The sequence below is a fragment of the Varanus komodoensis genome, unplaced genomic scaffold (assembly GCF_004798865.1).
Source record: "Varanus komodoensis strain SLA01 unplaced genomic scaffold, ASM479886v1 scaffold58, whole genome shotgun sequence".
Classification (NCBI taxonomy): domain Eukaryota; kingdom Metazoa; phylum Chordata; class Lepidosauria; order Squamata; family Varanidae; genus Varanus; species Varanus komodoensis.
Window position 1 is genome coordinate 456,031 of NW_025336197.1, and position 23,487 is coordinate 479,517.

At 37.2% G+C, this 23,487-nt stretch overlaps 1 protein-coding gene across 13 annotated transcripts in view; it reads right to left on the minus strand.

Moving 5' to 3' along the window:
- Window positions 1-23,487, minus strand: part of TBC1D5 (TBC1 domain family member 5) — a 304,343-nt gene that overhangs the window by 124,820 nt on the left and 156,036 nt on the right. For all 13 annotated transcript variants that reach the window (XM_044449385.1, XM_044449373.1, XM_044449377.1 and 10 more), the window contains 5 exons: window positions 16,286-16,394; window positions 14,581-14,670; window positions 14,420-14,491; window positions 8,467-8,534; window positions 5,342-5,444 (listed from right to left, as the gene is read on the minus strand). In XM_044449385.1, coding sequence (XP_044305320.1) covers window positions 5,342-5,444; window positions 8,467-8,534; window positions 14,420-14,491; window positions 14,581-14,670; window positions 16,286-16,394 — 442 coding nt within the window. The remainder of the gene's footprint in view (window positions 1-5,341; window positions 5,445-8,466; window positions 8,535-14,419; window positions 14,492-14,580; window positions 14,671-16,285; window positions 16,395-23,487) is intronic.

Below are 23,487 nucleotides of genomic sequence, written 5' to 3' on the forward strand. Positions count from 1 at the left end.
AATCAGTGTATAATTTCCTAGAATACATTGACTATGATGGACATTTCAATCAAATTGAAAGCCATTGTAAATTCAGTGGTATTACTATATAATTTGTCCAGTTTACAAACATGTCTTTTGTTGCAATGCACAAAATGATGGTTGTTTATATATAACATAATACTGTGTTGGATCCAGACCTAATCATGCTTAGTTAAATTTTATTCAAGTCCTGGATTTTCTTATTGTTTAAAGTTGCTCTTGTGTGTGTGTTATATATAAGTTATGTGATGTATAATATTATATTTTAAGGTTTTAAACCTTTATGAACTGCCCATACAGCTTTGGCTATTGGGCAGTATAGAAAGCTTTAAAAAAATGAAACTAAATGCTTACAGTAAACTCTGGATTCAACATACTGAATAAAATTGCCCTGATTTACAATAGTAACAGTCCCAAAGCATATTGAGAGGTTTAAAATAGGTGATGTATCCATGTTCCAAGGCTGTCAAAGTACCTTGAAAGGACTGCTTCATACATCTTAGCCAGAACTACATGCCACTGGTGTGAAGACTCCCACGCAATTAAACTGTACCATGTCGAAAGTAGTATTCAGAGATCACAATAATTAAACAGTTACTATGTGTAAAATTTTAACTGATTTACAGAATTAGAGTTAATACTACAAAATTAAGCAGGTGTGCTAGCAGCCATTCTTGTGCAAGAGCCATGTCCAAAGAGCCATGTCTTCCTGTAGTGCAAACTGCTATAAAATGAAACCTTATCCAATCTTGCCTAGCCAGACAAGTTTAAATAAATAAGAGTTGCTAAATTAAACACATTGCGTTGAGCATCACTGGTAACCAAATTAAAAAGTATTGAGTGCTATGCAGAAAGTATCTTCTGTTAGGAGCTTTGCAGGACAGAGGTACAAGCTGGAAGTGCATATTTCTGTGAAGTTCCATTGGCCAGATAGCATCAACATCACACTTGCTGAAATGGGTCCCTTGAAGTGGGGGCATTAAGATATTATTAGAATAAATTTACCTATCTAAGGGAAGATATAAACAAAGGTATAATCAAAGACAATGAAAATGAAGTGGTGAGTTGAACTGAAATAGCTAGAAGTATACATATATTAAAACTAACCTTGCCTTTTCAGGCAATTCACCACTATTCCACATAAGCTTGTATTGCTAGTTATTCAGTACAAATATCCAGCACTGTAACATCTAGCATTTCTTCAGCCCTTCTAGGCTTAGATCAACCATCTTCTAAAATTACTGCAGTGTGGAAATGACACTATTCAAAAGCAGAGGTGAAAAAGTTTTCTTTGTTAACAGCCTGTAGGCTCACAAAATTGAACCTGTTCTTTTATCTGCCGATGTTCATTTAGCTCACCAAGCAGTCTTTATTAAAGCAGAGGCACCAGGCAGTCAAAGTTCATTAATACCATTTATATAATCTCTGCAGTTTCAATTAACTCAGCAAGACATTCTACAACATGATAACAGTCTCATTAATTCAATAAAATCCCATAACTATTAACAATATGGTCTATGTTAAACGGGGTGTCACCTAGTACAAAATAATAGCTTTAACAGCTTGTGAGGAAACTCAAAAGTTTTTTTTTCACATTGATCTGACTAAGTACTCAACTCTAATGTGGCAAGGTATTATTTCTTTGTAAGGAATCCGTAAGATTTTCAGCATAAGTAACTGACAGTTAAGCTAGGCCAAAAAGAGAAATATTATTTGCTTGTTAAACAAATTACACAGAATGTGAATCTTCCTATAATTTATCTGTTCTTTTCAGTAGAAGTGGGTAGTATTTACTGAAAACAACCAGGTTGGATTTGCTTAACTCTACAGTAAAATCCTCATATAAAAGATAATGTGACTAGTATGCTTGACCTAATAATTCAGCTTCAGATAATATTTACAGAAAAGATGTAATATTTCCCTAACATTTTCACCTTTATGTCATACCAAGATTTAATTGTTCTCAGAAGTATGGGATCTTTTCATGGGATCTTAACTAGTACACTGTGTGCTTGGACAGCAGAGTAAAACTAGCTTGAATTTCCTCTTGACCCCACCGACAAAATTTTCATGAAGAATGCCATTACTGATAATTGAAACAAAGTGTTCCCTATTCTAATCATTCTCTCATGACAACTAAATTGTGCCAGTCTTTTTAGCATTTTTTTCTTATTTAATATCTTGGAAATCAGGCTTAGGAAGGTTTGCTGCTGTTTGTTTCCCTTCCATCCTCTTATCATCTTTCATGAAACACTAAACAAATGACTAAAAATAAGAACAGGGAGAATACAACCTACTAATTTTCCTGGATGTTGTGGTGGCTTTCAATACAATTGACAAAGATGGTCTTCTAGATAGATTACCTGGCTTGGAGATTAAGGGCACTGTATTTTCTTATCTAGAGGGCCTTATCCCTAACCTTGGATTGAATCTTGCCTCCCCTCCCAAGTTCTTTAAGAGCTACATGAAACTGACTAATCATCCTGGAATTTGGAATGAGCTATCATCAGAACATAAATAAAACTGAACTCTATTTTTTCTTGACATCTCATTTAAGTGAGATAATAGTGCTAAATCATTGTCTGTAATTAGTAAAACAATGCCTGAAGATCAGTAAACCCAAGTTCAGTCCTAAGAGGTACTGTTGGTATTTGGTAGAGTTTAACTGTTCTGAATGGGGTTGAATTCCCCCTAAAGGTTTAGGTTCACTGTGCAGACATCCTCATATTTTCAGCCCTGTATTTGAAGGGGTATCTGTGGCATCTATGGACTTCCACTGCTGAGGCTGGTGTACCAGCTCTGGTCCCATACTCTGGTAAGCTCCATATTATGCCACTGCAATGTGATACATGAGATGCTTCTTCATAACAATTTCAGAATAAAGAGATTAGGTTTATGACTGTGACTGGTTGCTGGGAATATATAGCACTGTTTTTTAAAGAACTCAAGAAGCTGCCTGTCCAAGTGTAGCACAATGTATTGATGCACCTCTGAAAACCCTACACAAGGTAGGATGTGCACATATGCAGAATCATCAATTTTTACATTAATCCAGCTATGACCAATAGACTTCTTGGCAGGAACCCACAATGATACCCACCTAATCACGGCAATTACAGAGAGGGTGTTCTTAGTTATTATGCCCCAACTTTAAAATACTCCCCAAGGGAGGCTTGCCTATTGCTCACTTCTATGCATTTTTGTGACAGCCAACAACTTTTCATTTTCCCAATCTTTGAAATTCTGCTTATTTATTTTTATGTGCAACTGTAATTCTCAATTATTCTGTATTGTTTAGATTCATTATTCTTTGTTTATGGTTTTTATATATTTGTTTGAATATTATCAGCCTGGGAAAAATAATAATGGGGTAATGATTTTCAAATAAATACAAACATAAAATAAATCTTCATCACAGAATATTTGGGAACAGAGAGATTCCACTATATAAATTTCAAACAAAAATAGTTTGGGTGAGAAATCACTTCTAATCACTGTACTTTGCCTATTAATATGAAAGTATTTGGTAGTCTTAAACCTACCTGCTACCAGAAAAATAAATTAAAACTCAGACTTCTCAAGCAACTAATTCTGGAAGATCATCTGAGGTTGATAGAATTTCTTGAGTGCATGTACAGGTTAAATGCCTTCATACCTTCAGCAATCTAAGATCTATTTAAAAGGATCATCTGACTTTATCCTATTTATAGGCAAAACACAGACAGCATTAAAAAGGCTTTGCCACATTAGTAGCAAATTTCAAGTAAGATTTTTATGTAAGGGCAAAGCATTCCTAAAGCTATTAGTAAACAAATACTTCACACAATAATCCTATGGCCCACTAGGCAAAGGGTGGGTTCACAGATCACATCCAATGCTGTGTGGTTACCATGGTTTGCATTGCTTTTCTTCAACATATTGGTCAGATGATCAGGCTTCTCCTTCCACCTGCCGCCATCTTTCCACTTAGTCTTCCAGGTGGTATCCCAAGAAACACTGTAGAAAGGAATGAGGCACTTCCACAGCCATGATTGTGAACCAAGTTCATTTCACTGTGGCTGCCAAGCAGTCTCTTCCATGCAAACAGGGCTGATGCATTGAAGTGCAGCTGAAGAACCATGGAGCAGGAAGGGGAGGTGCTGATCCAGGCTCAGGCATGGGGGGACATCAGAGAGCAGTGCTGCTCATCTGAGTCTTCTGTCCCTCACTAGCGTACCTGAGAGATGTCCCTCACACATGCAAATGGGAGATGCAAGAATCAGCTGTGAAGCAGTACCCAGTTGGGGGTGGCAATGCTCAGCCAATTCACCTGCACACACCCTTTTCACACTCCTGCTTTCAAGAGGGTTGTCCCCAACCCACCAGCACCTGAGTGACTTTCTCACAAGTGGCAACAATGAGAAGGAAGCAATGCTTGCTCTACTTTCTTGCACCTGCTTGTCAGAGAGGTGTCTCTAACCTGGTGTCCTCTCTGCCAAGTGAGACCGAGACAGGAGACAGGTGGAAGAATCAGTTGAGTGATGCTGCTGCCAACCAGGCACTGGCACCCAGGTTTTCTCACCCCTCCAACTCAAATGTATGGACAGCTTCTCCTTTCTGCAGTGTTGCTTAGTTGATTGCCTGCTCCTGCCCCAAAGAAGATCTTTATGGCAGGAAGTAGGCAGAGCGGGGATTCCTCTGACAGCTGGACAAAACAGGAGCTGTCAGTGGTATTCTCTGGCTAGCCCTGTGGCAAGAGCAGCGATGGCTCCTCTTGTCAAGGAGATTTTTAGTTCTAGCCTTCATACCACAATGGCTTATGTTTTTCTGGGTTCAGATGATAAATACCATGAATTTATTTTTCACTTTGCTGGAATTACTATTAGTGTTTTGCTAAATAAGGTATCATATTGGGTTGGACGGAACACTACTTGTAGTAATTTATCACTGAAGTGTCTTTAGTCATGACTACCCTATGTTCAGTTCATTTAGTTTAGAGCCAACCAATGTACATATACTTTCAATTTAAGAAGAAGCATATAGAAAAAATTCATTAGCTTGTATGTAAAAAGGGCCTTTTTAACTTTAAAGAAGTCCAAATATAAGATTTAGCAGTACTGAAAAAAGCATTAGAGGGAATGTCTTCTTGTGAATGGAAGCATATGTGCTTGAATGGCTTGTTCTCTGTACCACACAGCTAACAAGCAGGTCTTGGATTGCCTGAGTCTGAGCACACAATGTGAAAGATAATAAAAACCCATGTTACTGTTCAGTCGATTGTCAAGAATGTAGGATAATAATGGCAAGTCAATGGATACCACCTGTATGATTGTTTCATTACCTGTTTATAAAGCAGTTGCTCATTTTCCCGAGCATAACAGAATAGAACATCTGTAAGAATCTTTCTCACATTCTCTTCTTGGAAATACTGCATTTCAGGAAACCTGGAAGGAAAAAAAAAGATCACTGATACAGACCACAAAGCTCAGATTTATCTTTGGTTTCTTATTTTTAATTTCCTAATAATATTGATAGCAATCTTAATTGCTATGCATTTCTTTCCTTTCACAGTGAAGAGCTTATGTATTCTTTCAATTATTATTATTAATTTTATTTCTGTACCATGGAATAGCCAAAGCCTTCTTAGCACTGTACATGAACAGATAAGTAGAAGCTAAAATATAAATACCAGTAAAAAATTATAACATTTCACTGGAGATTTTAAAACTAAAAGTTAATAATCTAAACAGCTAAGACAAGTTCATACAGAATAGCTGGTTTAAAACAACTTATGCACCAACAAAGGTGCATACTTTGCCCAACTTATCATTTCCACTGCTTCAAGTGTAATTTAGAGCTGTTAAATGCTTCAAGATGGAGGACAGTCTTAGTCTGGCACAGAAAAGATAATAAAGTTAGTGCCAGGTGAACCTCAATGGGGAGATCATGCAAGAATATCAAGCCGCCACAGAGAAGCTCCTGCTCCTTGTTTCCACCAACTGCATCTCCCTTGGAGGTGGTATTCTGAGAAAGGCCTCAGAAATTGAATGTTGTGTCCAGGAGATTGCAGTTGAAAAAGGAATTCTATCAAATATTGTAGCCCCAAGCTGTGTAATGTTTTATAGGTTAAAACCAGCTCAGAAGCATATTGGCAGCCTATGTAAGCAGCCCAGAATTGGTGTTCGGTGTTTGGATATTCTGATCCCTGTTCTCAGCCTGGTTGCCGCATCCTACACATGCTGCAGCTTCCGAACAGCCTTCAAAGGCAGCCTCACATGGAGTGCTTCACGGTAATTTAGAGATGACCTAAGTGCAGATTGCTGAAACCAGGCTATCACTGTCCAGATAGGGGCACAGTTGAACTACCATTGGAAGGCTTTACGGCACTGAGGCAACTCCAAACCACAGAGGCAACCTGAGCCTCGAGTGGCTGATTGAGGAGCACCCCACAAAGTGAAAACTTGCCCCTTCAGGAGCATTACTACTCCAAATTATTAGTTGTGATATTTAAAATACTCTACCAGTTCATACGATGATTCTCCATGATAAAAATGGAGGACTAGCAAAAGAATAGCAAAATATATGCCAGTTTAGGTATCCAGTTTCCATTTATACTGAAGTATATTCAAGTAAAATTAATATATTTGCTCCAAGTAATGGTTTTGTTTTAGAAAACAGGAATTAGGTAGAATTTATAGAAAAGCACTTTTCATTGCCCGTCTTTCCACATACAAATGGAGAATGCAGAAAGAAGTCATCATATGAGTTCCTTTAGTTGTATTCCAAAAATTAATATTATCCCACACAGTCCCCAACAATAATGAAGTTGGAATTAATTGTTTAATACTGGAAACAGACCTGCATAGGTGTTTATTCTCTTTCTCACAAACCATAGGGATATGGGAAGCATGATGTGAAATAGAAATACAGGAATATTGCTAACAACTGACAATACAGAATCATTTTAGATGGCTTCATACATGTGGATTTCCCATTAACTAGCTCAATGAATAATATGTTTATCTTAAACATATCATTCCTATGCCTAAGTGAAAGTGTGACCTTTTTTCTTTTACAATGACTCCATATAACTAGTAAAACTATCACTATCTGAACTTTAATTCCCCAATTATAACTTAGGTATTTATATAATCTTAAACATCCTGAACTGTTCCCATTTAAAAACAAAAAATACCATCTGTGAGAATTTGCATGAAAGCATACTCAGATTTTAATTATACATCTAACAGCATAAATGCATTTCAAAACACATCTAGGGCACAGGCATACAAAATAAAGCAATAAGGGATGTCAATATTTCCTGTGCATTGTTTTGTTTTTTGCCCATCAATTCTATTAATGGAAAAAGGCATCATATTGAACTCTCATTTTAAAATCTGTAGGATTCTTTTCTTATCCCAAATTTTAGTAAAGGACTATGCTATAATCAGAACAGTAACATGTCACGTAACAAGTAATTGAGCTTAATTGGAGTTACTCGGTGCAATCAGAGTTCTAACTCTGACAAAATATTTTCCGGAACGGAATTCTAGCTTTGATAAGTTTCTTAACAGGAATGACCCAAGGGCTAAAGAGATGAAAGGATATTCACAATGGTAATAAGGAACATTTTAAAAAGGCATCTCTGACAGTAGGAAAGTACTACACAAAAATAGAAATGCTAAATTCCTCTAGATGAATGACATTTCTCACTAATTACACATCACTTTTTATTGATTAAGTGTTAAGAATTACAGAAAATCATCTGTTCAATCTTGTATTATAAACATAATTTAGTCACAAGATCTGTCAGTTCCTCTCATTCTTTTTTCCTTTCTCACTCAAACCATATTTTTTAAAAATCAAATGTAACGTAACATATTAATTTACAATAAACCTGTTTCAATAGCTCCAAGACATCTCTTTGAGATTTAAACCCAAGTGAAACAAACTCAGAGCATCCCTTACAAATCTAGGTTATTCTTAGTTCTGTCAGTTTTAAGTACCCTTAATCCTGTTGGAAGCCATAATGCCCATATTCTGCTCTGTAAAGAACTACTTTAAATGACCTCCAAGGGCCAATTTTACCAAAAGGTAGATCAGAAAGTCTGAAAATGAATTAAGGTGTTATCAAATGCACATTTAAAGAGAGAGAAAAAATTCTGAGCATGTCACAGCTAGTATGGGTGACCAGCAAATGCTGGAAGTTGTTGGACCTTTTTCTTTCTCTAGACATGCATAGGATTGTACCCTACATGTATGGTTCTGTAGACTGGAACTGGCACACTATTACTTTTCACTGGTTTCATGGATGTGATTTCTGTAAACAATTACTGGTTTACCCTGAGTTATTAACTTGAAGGAAAAAGGTAAAAAAGCGTATGACTCTGTGGGCTGGATGGTGCCTTGAGGCCAAAGATTCTTTTAGCAATGGAACTGTGTAACATGAATAACAATAACACTTACGTTCTTGTCACATCTTGTTCAATCATACTTCGAAGTTCCTTGTCCTGAAAAAATTTGTTCCAAAGGCTCTGGAAAAGAGCAGATAATTATGTGAAATGTAGGATAATATTGATGGGTTATACCAAGGATGGGAAAACTCCAGCTCACCAGGTCTTCCCAACTGAGCCAAGTGAGATGGTGCTCAAGAATCTCTGAAGCAAGCTATGGTCCATCCCTTCAGTACATTAATATCCCGATATTTGGAAGTAACACTGAAAAAATATTTCATGGAATGAATAGCTAACAAGTACAAATTATCTATTTGAATAAGTTGAGGGGGGGGGGTGCGCACGCGTGCATGTGCTTGTGTATATAAAAGACTTAAGTCTGGATTCAAATTTATACTGGATCAAGTATGCTGACTGAAAAAAAATATTTTGCCCTCTCCATCCCATGGTAGCCTCTCTGCTTCCCAAAAATGCTACAAAGCAAGTCTGGGCACACTGCTGAATGGGAAGAAGTGCAATATTGGGGAATCCCCCAAAATCAGATGGAGGACCTTCTGCTTGCAGAAGATAGATTCTTCAATGGGAAGACAGATTACCAATTTGTCAGAATCTGGGCTGCTCTGGTGGACAGAACCAGAAACAACTATTAGAGCTCTCAATGTACTGATGAGCACCAACCAGGAGCCCCGATGGAAGAGCTTTATAAGAGCAAGTCCTTCCCTCCGGAAATTATCTCAGCAGTGCAGGTTCTGCTGCACCTTCACAGCACAGACCTCCTCTTTGCTGCTGTGCCTACACCCTGTCTGACCTATTCTGCTCCTGTTCTTGCTCCCTGCTATGTCTTCTGCATCTTGCTGTATAATCTGCCTTGCCATGTTGCCTCAGCAACACAGTTTTGCCTGTTTGCTGTTCTGCATGCACCTTACCTGACTATTTCCTGGTTTCCACTGTGTTTCCTGCTTGCTTGTGTTGTCCTGCTGTTCTGCCTGCCTCTTGCCTGATCTATATCCTAACATGCCCATGAATCCCGCATCGCTTTTGCCTCAGTAATGCAGGGCTTCCTGTAAGCTGTGGTTCAGCTCCTGTATCTTGTCTGACTCTTGCTGCATCTGGTTCCTGTTGTGTCATGTATCTTGCCGTACCATGTCTCCTGCCCTGTTATCCTGTCTAAGGTACTTGCCCTGCACCGCTGTTTGTTTTTCTATTTCTTGACCCTTGGCTTGTTCCTGACAACTTTGCTCTGCCATTATGCATTCTTCTGGTTCCTGACCTTGATCTGTACCATGACTAAGATTTGGATTCTGCCTTCCCTGAAGTTCTGTTGTCCTGGTGCCTCTGTTGCTCCTGTCTTGCCTTGGCTTTGGCTGTCCATGTCTCAGCTATGGACTCTGTCACAAGCTGTAAGAATTTTTTTATCTAGCATGTTTATTTTAGAAAAGTGAGTAATATACAAGATAATAAATAACATGTTTTGTTTTCATCTGCCTCTAAAACACCATCTAGCTATTATGATTTCTGTTCTGCTGCTTCTAAGTTATTGACCTCAGTCTTGATCTTCTACCTGCCCTGAGACATCTCCTGATTCAAGAAAGGAGTTGTAACTATGGTTTTAAAATCAATTAAAAGTTTTCCTGAAGGAAAATCTCAGTTTATGACCCTATGGCTGGAATCTAGTATTATCATGGTACCTTTGTTCTGTTTTCAGGTTGTATAAATATAAATGTTTGCCACTGAAATAACAAGCTAAGTCAGAAATTACTTAGTAAGGACCTACAGATTTTAGATAGGCATGCATTTGCCCCATGGAGGGAGGAAGAAAGGAGGAGGATGACTGGAGTTAGATTTTGTACAACAGCAGTTCCACTATCCAGCAGGACGTTTCCTGAGTCAACTGTGGGGTGCCAACTGGCCCAACAGATTCATGTAAGAAGATGCACAGAATGGAGTGAGAGATACATTGGTGGGTCTTACCTGTCTACATCCTACAGTATGGCCACTGCCATAGCTGACTACCCTAGCAAACCACACTGGTAATAATAGATCTTGCAGTGGACAGGAATTGGTCATCAGCTACTGTGGCTGAGGAGGAATTTTTCCTGCTCTGCAACTGGCAAAAACTGTGTCCCCATGGGGCAAGTTTTTCATTTTCTTTATTTCAAAAATAGCTCCAGTATAAATAATTGAGCCATACAGCTATGAGATCAAGTATAGAAGTGGTATTCTAATTTGCTCTGCATCACAACTAGGTGGCCATCACAGGGATGAGACTGGATCAATTTGGGAGAGGAAGTAAGTTTGGGCTCCCTGCTCCCCCTCAGTGAGGATTTTCTAAAGAGGTCTTTGGCATGTGGCATCGAGATTGGGTCACCTTGATGGTTGTGAGTAATGGTGGTGAGAAAGGAGTTTGTGTTAGTGGTCTGCAATACGTTAGGCCGTGACTCTGCCATCCAGCACCAACATGCTTAGCAGGAAGGGAACTGGACAACAGGTGGACTTTCCAATGACAGGATCCATGCCCTCTGCCTCTACCAATCTATTGTTCAGGCAAATCAATACAATTATGGTCAACTGAATAACCCATTTCAGTCTGCATATCTGGTCTGTTCCTTTCAAGTGCTGCATGGACACAGTTAGATCCTGTGCCACACAAACTTTAATGGTAGGATTGCTATTTTATTAGTTGCTCACTTATGAGTAGTGCTGGAAAGTAGACTTAATAGGATAGCTTTAGCTTCCCAAATGGCATTCCCATGTTTCCCTCTTTTCTCAATTTGGTAACCATTAGTAATAAAACGTATGCAATGTGACCCCACAATGCCAAGAATATTACCCACTTCATGTCACTAGCTGTAGCTTGTGTTATATAATATATTTTATTTTATTATTTATTAAAACATTTTTATGCCGCCCCATTCGCCGAAGCCTCGGGGCGGCTTACAACATATTTGTCATATTTCATACAATATATGTCATATTTCAAGATGTTACAAAGGAAAAAAGAGAAAGTTGGGGGCTACTGCATTTGGTAGCTGCCACATGTCTCCTGCAATGCTTAAAACAAGGCTAAATAAATGATAAATCTACCACACACAAAAAGTTTGCAGAACTGCTCAATAACTATATTGTTCAATTAAGGCCAACAGCCATTCCTGAGATATTTTTACAATTCCACAGCTGCAAACATTTGCAGAAAGCCCTGATCAGTATTCATGCACAGCGTAAACAAAATGGCTGAGTGCACTAGAAAGTTTCAGAAAGCAAGAAACTTCCCAAAACTTCTGGTTATCTGGTCACTTGATAGTCCAAAATTGCCCTCTAAGCACTGTATATTGCTTTAAAAATATGAAACAGTAGTTTGACAGGCAATATGTCAACATTATTGGTTCCACTTGATATTCACTAGAAGAATTAATCATGGTATATTCAGCTGTTTTTAACATAGCAGAAATGTTTAAATAAAAGAGCTGATGACTAACATTTATTTTAAATGAATAAGAACAGGTGGCAACTCTCTGAGAGAATGAAACAAAGTCCCAGCTCTGATCTCTTGCTCATCAAGACATCATCAGCTGAGAGTAGTGAATACACACCATACCCCACTTCTGGAGAAGAGCATCTTCAACTCCCTTTTGTCTGTTTAGAGCTGGTGCATCAAGTGCAGTAGCTTGAACAGTGGACTTGGCTATTTGAACAGTGGACTTTAAGGTGAATTTTAATTGAGTGTGAGTGTTTGTGCATGCATGCGCAGGCACACACAAAACCTTGCTGGATGAATGTGGGAAAAGTACATCTATAATTTGCATAAAAATGATGTGTTTATATGGGGAGAAAAACGTAGGGAATTGGGCCATATAATGAGGTATTTTGGATGATGGAGATCAAGCAACAGGAATGAACTGTATAGCACTGATCACTCTCCAATTGTTGTTGGGTGACTAGACAAGAAGAGAGTACAAAAGGATATCCCTCCTTAATTATTGTTTACCTTAAAGTGAGAAGACTGAGATAAGTAGCCAATTCTTAGGTGAATAACTGGACTGTAATATAATCTCAGTTTGGAATCCTTTGCACATGAACTCTGGCTCTTTATCATGTTTTAAAGGGTTGAATATGCTGTTTTTTGATCTATGGTTCTTCACACTGCCCCATAATGCTAAGTTCTATACTGTTATACAACTTTTGTATTTTATTTTCCCCCTTTTTGGATGTCCTACTTGTGTCAGCAGCCTGAAGGCTTGAAGAATTGTTTGTAAGTTTAAAAAACACTTAAAGCTCTTCTAACCAGATGAATCTGCACTAATATCTTTTGATCAGAACTTTTCAAAGCCAACAAGGGCTCTGCCCCATAGAACAATTAATAAGGTCTTTCAATATGTCTCCCTTGCTCCTGTATGCATGCTCACAGCTTGAGTCAAAATTTGACCAGTTTGTTGGGACAGGGAATTTTAAAACAGTTCTTACATCAGCTGCCAACTTCCCATCAGGCACTGTGTTTGGGGATATATTTTTGGCATTCTCTAGGATGCAGGAGTTTCACTGTCAAGGCAAACTAAGCTGCAACCTTATTCAAGCCTTTGTAGATAGCTGGAGTCAAATCTACTTACACATCAGTGTTGAGAAAAATATAAAAGTTTTACATAAGTCTTCACTTATATTTATCAATCATGATAAGGCTGTAATTTCCTTGTAGTGTTCCAGCCTCTCCCATTTCTAAAGAAAAGTTTTTGTATGTACTCATGGGGATTCCCAGGGCTTTTTTTTTGTCATAGAACGCACCGGAACAGCGTTCCGGCACCTTTTTTTGGCAGATTTTTCCAAGTGATTGTGAATCGCCCTGTTGGGTGTAGCAGATCAGTGGCAGAAATCATTAACATAGTTTGTGTGTCTGCACTGATTGTCGGTGCTGATTTTGAGGGCGTTGCTCGGCTTGGGACACTTCTCGGCTTGGGATTGGTTGCGTGGTCGCATGTTGACTCAGCTGGCGGCAACCATTGTGTAAAAGTGGGACCCCAAGATGTGAGTTCCGGTACTTTTTTTTTTTTTTTACAAAAAAAGCACTGGGGATTCCAAAATCTCTCATGTTCATGGTGAAGGGGAACAAAGAAGGTGCCCAGTTAGCTGGAAATCTGGGCCAGAAGGTTTTGTGAAACTAGAACACATTTGTAGGTGCATGAATACTGATGTCCGAAAACTGCTAATTCTTTTCTCACCAGTGTAACACTAGCCAGGTATATCTAAGAGAAATCTGACTGTAGTTGGAACTTTTACAAAGAGATAAACCAGATTCTGCAGTATTCCTTGCTCATACTTGCAAGCACATGACCAAATGGTAGCCAATGATGCGTTTTTCAAATATAGCAGATGTTAAATATCTTTGCATATAGAAGATTAACAACCCACAATGGTATGACCATCCCGAAAGATGTCTCTTCCAAGCAGATATGAATCCAGAGCTAATCAACTCCTGGACTGATTTTTGGGATATGTCTAGTTTTTCTGGGGTGCTGCAAAAGTGATCTAAGAAGTGCAAGAATATGATCAGGTGTTATTTCTGTGGATGACATAGTGACAGAGAGTCCCAGAAATTATGTAATTCATGTAACCATTTTGTCTGTCCAACTCATGCAGTTGTGCAATGTGGTGATAGAACCGTATGTTGTTCTTTGTTTCAAACTGTGCAATAAAGTAAACAGTTGTTTTTGTGGAGTACTTTACATTTTGGAGTATTATTAACCATGATTAGCACTTTGCATTTTTACAGAAAAATGGAAGTTCTCAAGGAAGCCATAATTTTTTTTTCTCAGAAAGTGATAATATCTTACAGCTTTCTTGATAGCTTTCTGGAGTACATTTGATACAGTATTTCATATATTGAAAGAGGAGGTTTTTATAAACTTCCAACTTTTGTAAGATTACAGATTTTAAATTGTTGGACATTCAGTGAATAAAAGGGAGATTATGATTACCCCTTCATCCTGTGAGAGTGGGTTGTTGATCATCACGTCTTGATGTCCAGCTTTCCGAGGATTTGTAATGTGCTGCAGATAGGAACAAGAGCCTAGATTTTAAAATCTTTCCTGTTAGACATATTGAAAGTATCAGTTCTGAGGAACAAAACTCAACTTACTATTTCTTTAATCTTGTTATATGATGTTCTTAATTTTGTTGTTTTATTGAGCCATTGATTACTATCAGAGGGTAGAACATTCAGAAACAGCTGTAGATCAAATGAAATATTGATGGGTTAGAAAAATAAGCAAACTGTATCAACTTAGTGCTACTGTTTATGTAGTAAACTGAAATTACTACAGTAATCTGCCAAATATAAAAAGATACCCCCCGACACACCAACAAGGCGCTTCAGTGCTTTTCACTTACGCAGCATCTTTAGTTGATACTGCATCGAGACATGTACTTGTAAATGCATTGCATTGGGTTGGATCACAGATCTGCCTTCTGGGTAGAAATGGCTTTGATCCAGTTTTTGGGCACCATGGCTCACAGCTCATTCAGAAAGAGCTTTAGATCATCTGTGTAGCTGTGGTGAGGATGATGTGGTGAGAAAGGATGAACCTACTTCCAGTAGACCATTTGCATGCACCTAAATCTGGATCCAACCTATTTTTACTGGAATAAAATATGCTGTTTCAACACGGTACTAATGTGTTCATAGTTTTATCATATACAGCTTTCCTTTTCATTGAAATATATGTACTAATTTCAACACATTTAAAGTAGAGTGCTTTTGCTTAACTTGCCAATTTCCCAGATTCCTTGCCTGTAGACTTGGGTTCTTTTTCCACTTTTGCTTGCCCAGTTTTCTTAACACAGTCATACAAGGCACCAAAGTTTTGCTGAGCTTTTTACAGTGCCACCTCATACAATCAAGTTTTGCTCACTAATATTTTTACATTAGAAAATCCTGAGCAACTATTTTGGAAAGAAAATAGATAACTTTTAAATGTATAATATACACACAAATATTTTTTCTGGATTTAACAGTTCAGTCCTATGGTTGCTAGACAGCATCTACATGGCAATTGGATTTTTGAATCCCCAGAAATGAAGTCAGAAAATCTTTCTGATCTCATAGCTGGAGATCTATACTCGGATCCCTCTCCAGCCACACAGCTGGATGGAAATGACCACATTGGCTGTTTCACCAATGTCATAAGAGCAACCTTTGGGGACATTCTGGGGACTGGGATGGAAGAAGACCTGTGCCACCAAAATATGAGGTATCCTGATAGTGCCTTGGCCTCCTTCCCTTCTGTTCCAAAGCAAATCACTTAGAGAGCCGTAATCTCTTAAGTGCTCTGACAAGTGAGAAGAGCACAGAGGTGACCCTCACCTTTGCATTCCTTCCACTTTTAACAGGATTCCCATAATCCTCCTGGTTCAGAGGCTTATGGCCATCTGCACAGGACTGTATGCTTCCTGATCACCAAGACTGTTTGATTCCAACCCTCTATCTCAGTTCATACTGGAAAAGGATACAAGGAACTCCTTTAAAAGCAAAGATGGATGGTTTTAAACTGTTTGCAGGTTAGTTGCATTTTTGGTGGAACACACTAATGTACTGGAATATTTCACTGTAAAACATTTGCTCATCAAAACTATTTGATGGATTTCTTCACTATGATCAAGTAATTCACAATAAGTTATCTGAAATTAGTAGTTGTCCTGTGAATAATAAAACATGGTAATGGGAATATCGGGGTGAAATCTCATGGAAAATCCACTGATTCTTTACATCAGCAATCTTCAAGTGCATCAGGTAATGTTTTGATATATCACAACGTACAAGCTGTAAATAAATATTTTCTTCTTACCTTCCAGCAAACACTACGGAACCTGCTGCTTTTCAGCTGCCCATTAATCCCCTTCAGCCGTATTGTTGCCAAGTAATTGTTGTTTACAAATAATTCTTGCCATTCTTTACTGCATGGAATGAACAAGAGAAAAAAAAACTTTTAAAATAATTATTAAAGACTTAGCTGAATGAGAAGTAATATAACATGCAGTAATTTGGGGTAAACAAAAGGAAAGGAAGTTTTAAATGTATATATTTAGCAGTGTGCTATTTCTAAACGCATGGTTGTCTTTTTGGACACATTTCTTCTGTGGATTTAATGAATATGTAGATCACTGTAATTATGCCAGCTACTGAAATTCATAATGTCTGTGGAGGCTATTCCATTTCCTCTAAAATGTTGGTACTGCAGTTCAGTGAATAAACAAGAAAAATGAATATTAATATAAGCACATTTGGGTTTCACCCACAGATAAAACAATACCCCTTTAAAAGAATACCTAATTCCAAAATATGGAATGAGTTAGTATGGTATTGACTATTATGTTTTCACATGACACATTTGCCTAAATTAAGCTTCTTTTCTTCATAACATCAAGCTGGGCAGTTAAGCGTAAGAGAAGATGACTTCTGTTAACTTTTAGCACTGTTTACTATTGCAATCTCTTCCACTTCTTTCTACATGATCAGTTTTAAAATTTTAACAGGTGCTAGCAAATTTAAAAAAATAATAAAATAAAAAAACTTCACTGTATAAACTGTTAAAGGCAAGCTTGAGTACCTTGCAGTACCTACGGCTGACTAGATAAACAACCTAAATATGCCTCCTAGGCACAAAGACACCAGGGGCCTAACACCTGTGCTTCATTAATGTACAAGTAAATCTACTCTACTGGGAAACAATTGGAAATTAATTGTCCCAAACCATTTAGTGAATTTGAATACAAGAATTAAACTATATTTCCTCTGTTTTCCACTGAGCTGAATCTCTGGAACACTACCACCCACCTGAGGAACTACAGTGAATAGCCCAAAGACTTTTTTGAGTCATGGAAATGTCAAAGATAATTTGAGTAAAAAATGAACTGAAAAACCTGAAAACATCTTGCAATATATTTATATGAGAAATATGAGAGAACCCTTGGTTTGTGGAGAAGTAAGGTGAAGGTATTAAGTAAATTGTGATACCAGGATATCATCTCTCATTTGTTAGGTAGCAGGTACAATGTACATATATTTGTGTAGTAATAAAATATAATTCACTTGCCTATATTTTGCTGAATAGACTTAGTCCACTTTGGTGAGAAGTGACATTTAGTTTTTAGGGACCATTCTACTTTTTTGGATACAAATTCAAAAACTCAATTTGTGCTTATAGTGAGAATTCTTTCATTTCATTCAATTTTTCCCCACCAGCCAACAACTAGAAGCCTGTTCCAACAAATGAAGGGTCCAGATGAAGTCTTCTAAGTGCCTACGACTTTATATTATTTCTACTTCCATGTTGGTAGGAAAATTTCAAGAAATGGTCAAGATTGGCTGTGACTCCAAATGTGAATATCAAATTTTTGTTTGATGCGAAGAATCACTCAGAATTGACCTAGTCACGTGAGGATATCTCACTTTAGTTAGCCAAATACAAGTTTATACAAAAGGCATATTATATGGAGATGGCATCTTCAATTATACATAACTGAAAGTTCTGGAGTAGTCCTCAATTTGCATTAAATGATCGTAGTATAAAACTTTGCACTGCTGGTTAGGACTGTTAAATCAGACTAAACACTTTTGTTGTACAAATTAATGTGAAACTCCCAAGAAACAGCTTCTTCCATCCATAGGGTATTTGAAGTTAAGCTGGTATGAATTTTGCATTGATTTTATGTCCAAATGCCTTGTTTGATCTTTGTTATGCTGTTACACTGTTCTATTAATAATAGATCTTCCTGATTAAGTACCCCTGATTTTATATTGCTGTGGTTTGTCAGCGTGTGTTATCTTCTTTTATATAATGGTATATTCAATAATACTTAAATTACACTGGTCTACAGCAGAGGTCCCAATATTTAAATTTTTGAAAAGTGTTGTGGCCGTTTTTATAAAATGGTGGTCACTGGGTGAATAGTTGTCAACAATTCAGAAAATTGACTTGGTGGGCACAGCTGGTCACAAAACACTCATTTCTCAGAGGATAAACAGCTCAGAAAGTAGGAAAAGGACCTTGCCAAGCATCAAAGTAACAAACTAGAAATGTAATCCAAGCTCCAAAACACAAAGTTGCTCTTCCGAACCCATCCTTTTCTGCTCCAACACTAGTTATCTTCCCAAGAAAATGAGTACAGTTAGGGTCTGAGCACTAAATACCAAATTACACATTTTACAAGTTCAGAGAAATATACTATACACAAACACAGTGAAACACAGGCAGCACAAGCAGAACACTCTTCATGCTCCTCAACTTCTTCTGGTTCTCTAGGATGCCATTATTCTTATTTCATTTCTATACCTTCCACTTGCTGAAGCTCTCTGGATAGTAACTAAAAAAATACAATAAAATAAAAATTGGGAGCACCAGGAAGTGAGACAGGCCCCAAGAGCTATCTGTGTGTCCATGGCCAGGTGTAGCACTAGTTATTGAAAAGTTCCAGGGCTTATGCCCAAAGGACAAAAAAAAAAAAAAAAAAAAAAAACCTGCACAAATTTGCACATGCTAACTTATCAATGAAAGTACATGTGAATAATTTGTAATTATTTCTATAATTTGAAGTTTACAGAAGGCAAGTTAATTAACTTACTTGCTTTCAGGACAGAACTATAAAAGTTCCCAAATTCTGTTTACATAACATTCCCTCCATGTACCCATACGTTATGTGAGTCATCATCATCAGGACTAGGAAAATTAATAAACAAATAAAAATAGCACTAGTAAAATAAAAACAGAGCTCGAACAAGCACAGTCTATATATCTTCACTCAGGAAGACCACTACATTTTCCCCTAATTTACATTGCAATCTTTAAAAAATTCACAATGTTTCTAGTGACATAAGAGGATACTTCCTTTAAACAAATTCATAGAATCCTAGAATAGTAGAGTTGGAAGGGGCCTAGAAAGACATTGGGTCCAACCCCCTGCTAGTGCAGGACACTAAGTTACACCATCCCACTCAGATAACTGCCCAGTCCCTTCCTGAATGCCTCAGGTGTGGGAGAATCCATAACATCCCTAGGCAGTACTTTTTTTTTTTAAAGAAAAATGGTGCCAGAACTCACATCTTGTTAATCTTTTATTTAAAAAATTATATATTCAGTTCTTAACATAAATTTAATTTATTGTATTTAAGGCAAATGTTCATAGTAAATTCCAAAGTTTTGTCCAATTCTTGTCAGACAAATCTTCTCAACTCCTTTCCCTGCTGTTAGTATCTATGTGTTCTGTCATTGTGTCTGTTAATATTCTGGCCTTTTTATTAGCAGGACTGGTGGTCAAGAAGTAATTAGTAATTTTTTTCTTTTTTAAATTTGCACTAAAAATTCAAAAAAAAATTACACTAAAAGTTCAAAAAAAATTTCAATTCACCAACTTTAAAAAAAAAATAAATTATTTACCTTTCGCATGTAGTCAATCATTATACACCCACCCACACATGTCAGTTGTGTAATGGAACATAACGGTCGCCGCCCACAGTAAGCACTCAGCGCATGACCACACGACCAATCAGAAGCCACGCAGCGCCACAAGCCACGCAGCGCCATCACAAACAGCATGGACGAAGTATGCATGCATTGGACTCAACACACAAGCAGCCCACATGCACCATTTTAATGATTTTGCCGCCGACCAGCTACTTTCGACAGGACGATTCAAATCCAGGTGGACCAAACATCAAATTTACTTTTAAATTTTAAAGTTACTTTTAAAACTTGGAAAATCCATCAAAAAAAGGTGCCAGAACTCTGTTTCGGTGCATTCTATGACAAAAAAAGCACTGTCCCTAGGTAACAGGTTTTATTGGTATACTGCTTTGACAGTGAGGAAATTTTTCCTGGTACCTAGTCAGAACCTGGTTTCCTGTGACTTCAGTCCTTTATTCTGTGTCCTGCACTCTGGAATGGCCACGAGATCTTATCCTTCCTCTTTGTGACAACCTTTCAGGTACTTGTAGAGTGCTATCATATTGCTCTCTTGGTCTTTTCTTTTTGAGGCTCAACATGCCCAATGTTCAATGAATAGTAAAATTGATAGAAATGCATAGAACTGTTACCATAAAGGCTGTTATTAATGATACAATCAATTTCTCTTTGCATTCCCTATAAAAACTGCAATAGAAGGGAACATGTTCCACTGTTTCTACTGGTTCTGAATCTCACAAACATATGCATGATTAAATGTCTCATTTTAACAAATTAATCCAAACTAATATTTTAACAGAGATAGAATGAGACTAATAATTCTAACATTGATAGAAGGCTGACTAATTGGTTTTATCTACCGCTGTCTCTTGTCCCTTGTCCCTTGTCCCTTTTCTCTCTCCTCTCCTCTCCTCTTCCCTTCTTTCTTGATTTCTTCCCCACCTAACCTTTCTGCTTTAAGCTGCAGTATTAAATTGTGAATATATTCACACTTATGAAGAAATAAATGAAGATAAGCTCCGAAAGGTGAATGTGTGGAGGACCAGAGGAGAAAAGAATTAATGTGAGAAAGAAACCTGATTTCAGTGCTGGAAAACAGATGATAAATTTGAAAAGAGGTAACTGTTTAAGCTCCTTAAATTGAATATTAGAGACAAAATGAAGATATTAAACATTAATGGACTGAACTTTCCTTTCAAGAGAACTAGAGTAGTGTTTCATGAGTCTAAAGAGTATGTTTTTTGAATACACTGTCAGAAAACCTTTCAAAGAATATGCAGAATTATTTGGGTGCATGGTAACTGCAGCAAGAATTGCAGTTGCTCTTGGATGGAAATAATCAGAGCCCACAACAATTGAAGAATGGATATATGGACTGGTGGAGTATGTTGTGATGGCAAAGTTGACTGGTTGCATAGACAGAAGATTGCTAGAGGAATCTGATGATAAATGGAATTTTACTGAGTTCGTTAGTGGGATCTGAGGAGTCTAGAAAAGAAAAGGAAAGCAGTAGAGGAGTTGAAGTGATTGGAGGAATTGTTGTTGTATAAATTAATGATTTCTTTTTTGTTAAACTTTCATGGAGTGTTGAAAGACAGAAAGATTAATAGATTTGGAAGGCTGATTGTCTAGGTTGGATTCGTATAGAATTCCCTTGACGACTTTGTCTATTTTAGCTTGCTTTGTTCATTATAGTTCTTTTGTTTCACATTCTTTTCCGTCTATTTGTTTATGTTAAGAAAATAAAAAAATACCCATGATTTATGTTAGTCTTTTGAGCCCAAATCGAGATGAGCAGGATGGAATGCCTCTGCAAGTATTGATTACTTACAAACAGAGCATAGCACACTGGCAAGGGAGATTGTGGAAATGTCCCAAAGGCTATAACTCTTCATGCCCTTAGGTTGCAATCTTAGACACAACTACTAGGGAACAATTCCTATTAAACATAGTGACTTTTACTTTTGCGTATATCTTCATTCATTCCCTCCACTCATTCCTCCCTTCACCATTTCACCAACAAGCACAACAGCACCAGAAAGAGACCTCAGGACTGAAGTTTTGCTACTCCTGATCTCTGGACCAGGTGAGGCACAGACAGTCGTAACTCCTCAGTTTATTTAATATATGTTAATTATTATTTATTTTTCCCTAACCCATTCAATTAGTCAGGAGTGGTTTACAAATCAATGTAATTACTACTACTTTAAATTGGTAGTTTCTGAGATACCAGAATGCTTTTAAAAAACAATTCTTTGGTTCTAATTTCTGGAAATCCTAAACTATACATCAAATGTTGTGATATTAAATTCATAGCAATCCCATCATCATACACCATTTAAGTCCCAAAATGCATAGATGCAAAGCTGCATATCTTTATTAAGACAAATCAAGATTTCTAACAAGGTGTTGTTCAACTGTGGATTTTGGTTTTTGATTTCTCATGGACTAGCATGGCTACTTTTGGTTTTGGTTCTTTGTTTTTCAAATTGCCAAAGTTATGAGTCCTCAAGTTTTTATCTAGATATTAGATAAAAAGGAAAGTTGCAGGTTGATAAGTAAAGTTGTAGGTCTCAGGACATTTACAAAGGATTAAGTCCATAATCCTACACACATTTACCTGGGATCTCTGTACTCCCAGCTGTTTCCCTACCCAAGTACAAGTCCTCCACCAACCCCACGTGAAATAAAAACATATACAATTAAATATACAATTAAAATAAATCTTAGAAATCCTCAGTACCAGGACTCTTTCAAACATTCATTCAGGACATTTCCCCCTTCCAAACTGCAATGATTCTTTTGATGGTTCAAAACTTTTCCATTTTTTAAAACACATACTCAAGAAATACGCCCCAAATCTCATTGAACTTATTCTTCTTTATATGCCCTTTTCTCACTTTAATATCGCAGGTTAATTTATCATTAATGGCTATATTACAATCTTCTCTGCACCAATCACACAACTGGTAATCATATTTTACTTTTCAATTCTTAGTAATGATTAATCTTGCAGACATTAAATTAGTTATTATTCAAGCTACATTGTTTCTTATCAAATATATAAAGCAATGCAATCTCAGCACATATTTCAATATTTAAACTTAATATTTTACTACTCTATTTATTTATTTAAAATATTTATACCCAGCCTGATACATAAAAGCATCTCAGGGCAGCTTACAAAAATCAAAATAAGGAATCCAACAATTAACAATAATAAAAAATGTGCATAAAACCAACAATCAAATTTCACAAATGTACACAAATCAATACAGAATCAAATTGAAAACAAGAGCAAAATCAAAAACAAAATGAAAATCAAAATGCGACTGTGAAAAAGTTAAAACCAGATTAAAATTCCTGATGTTTAAAATGGTGGGCAAATAAAACAGTTTTCACCTGGCTCTGAAAGAATATAAAGTTGGCGCCAGGCGAACCTCTCTGGGGAGCGCACGCCATTGTCTGAGCACCACTGCAGAAAAGGCCCTCCTCCAGGTGGATACCATCCTTACCTTTTTTAATGAGGGTTCCGGAGCAGAGCCTCTCCTGCAGATCTTAAGGGGCACAAGGGCTCATAGGAAAGGATA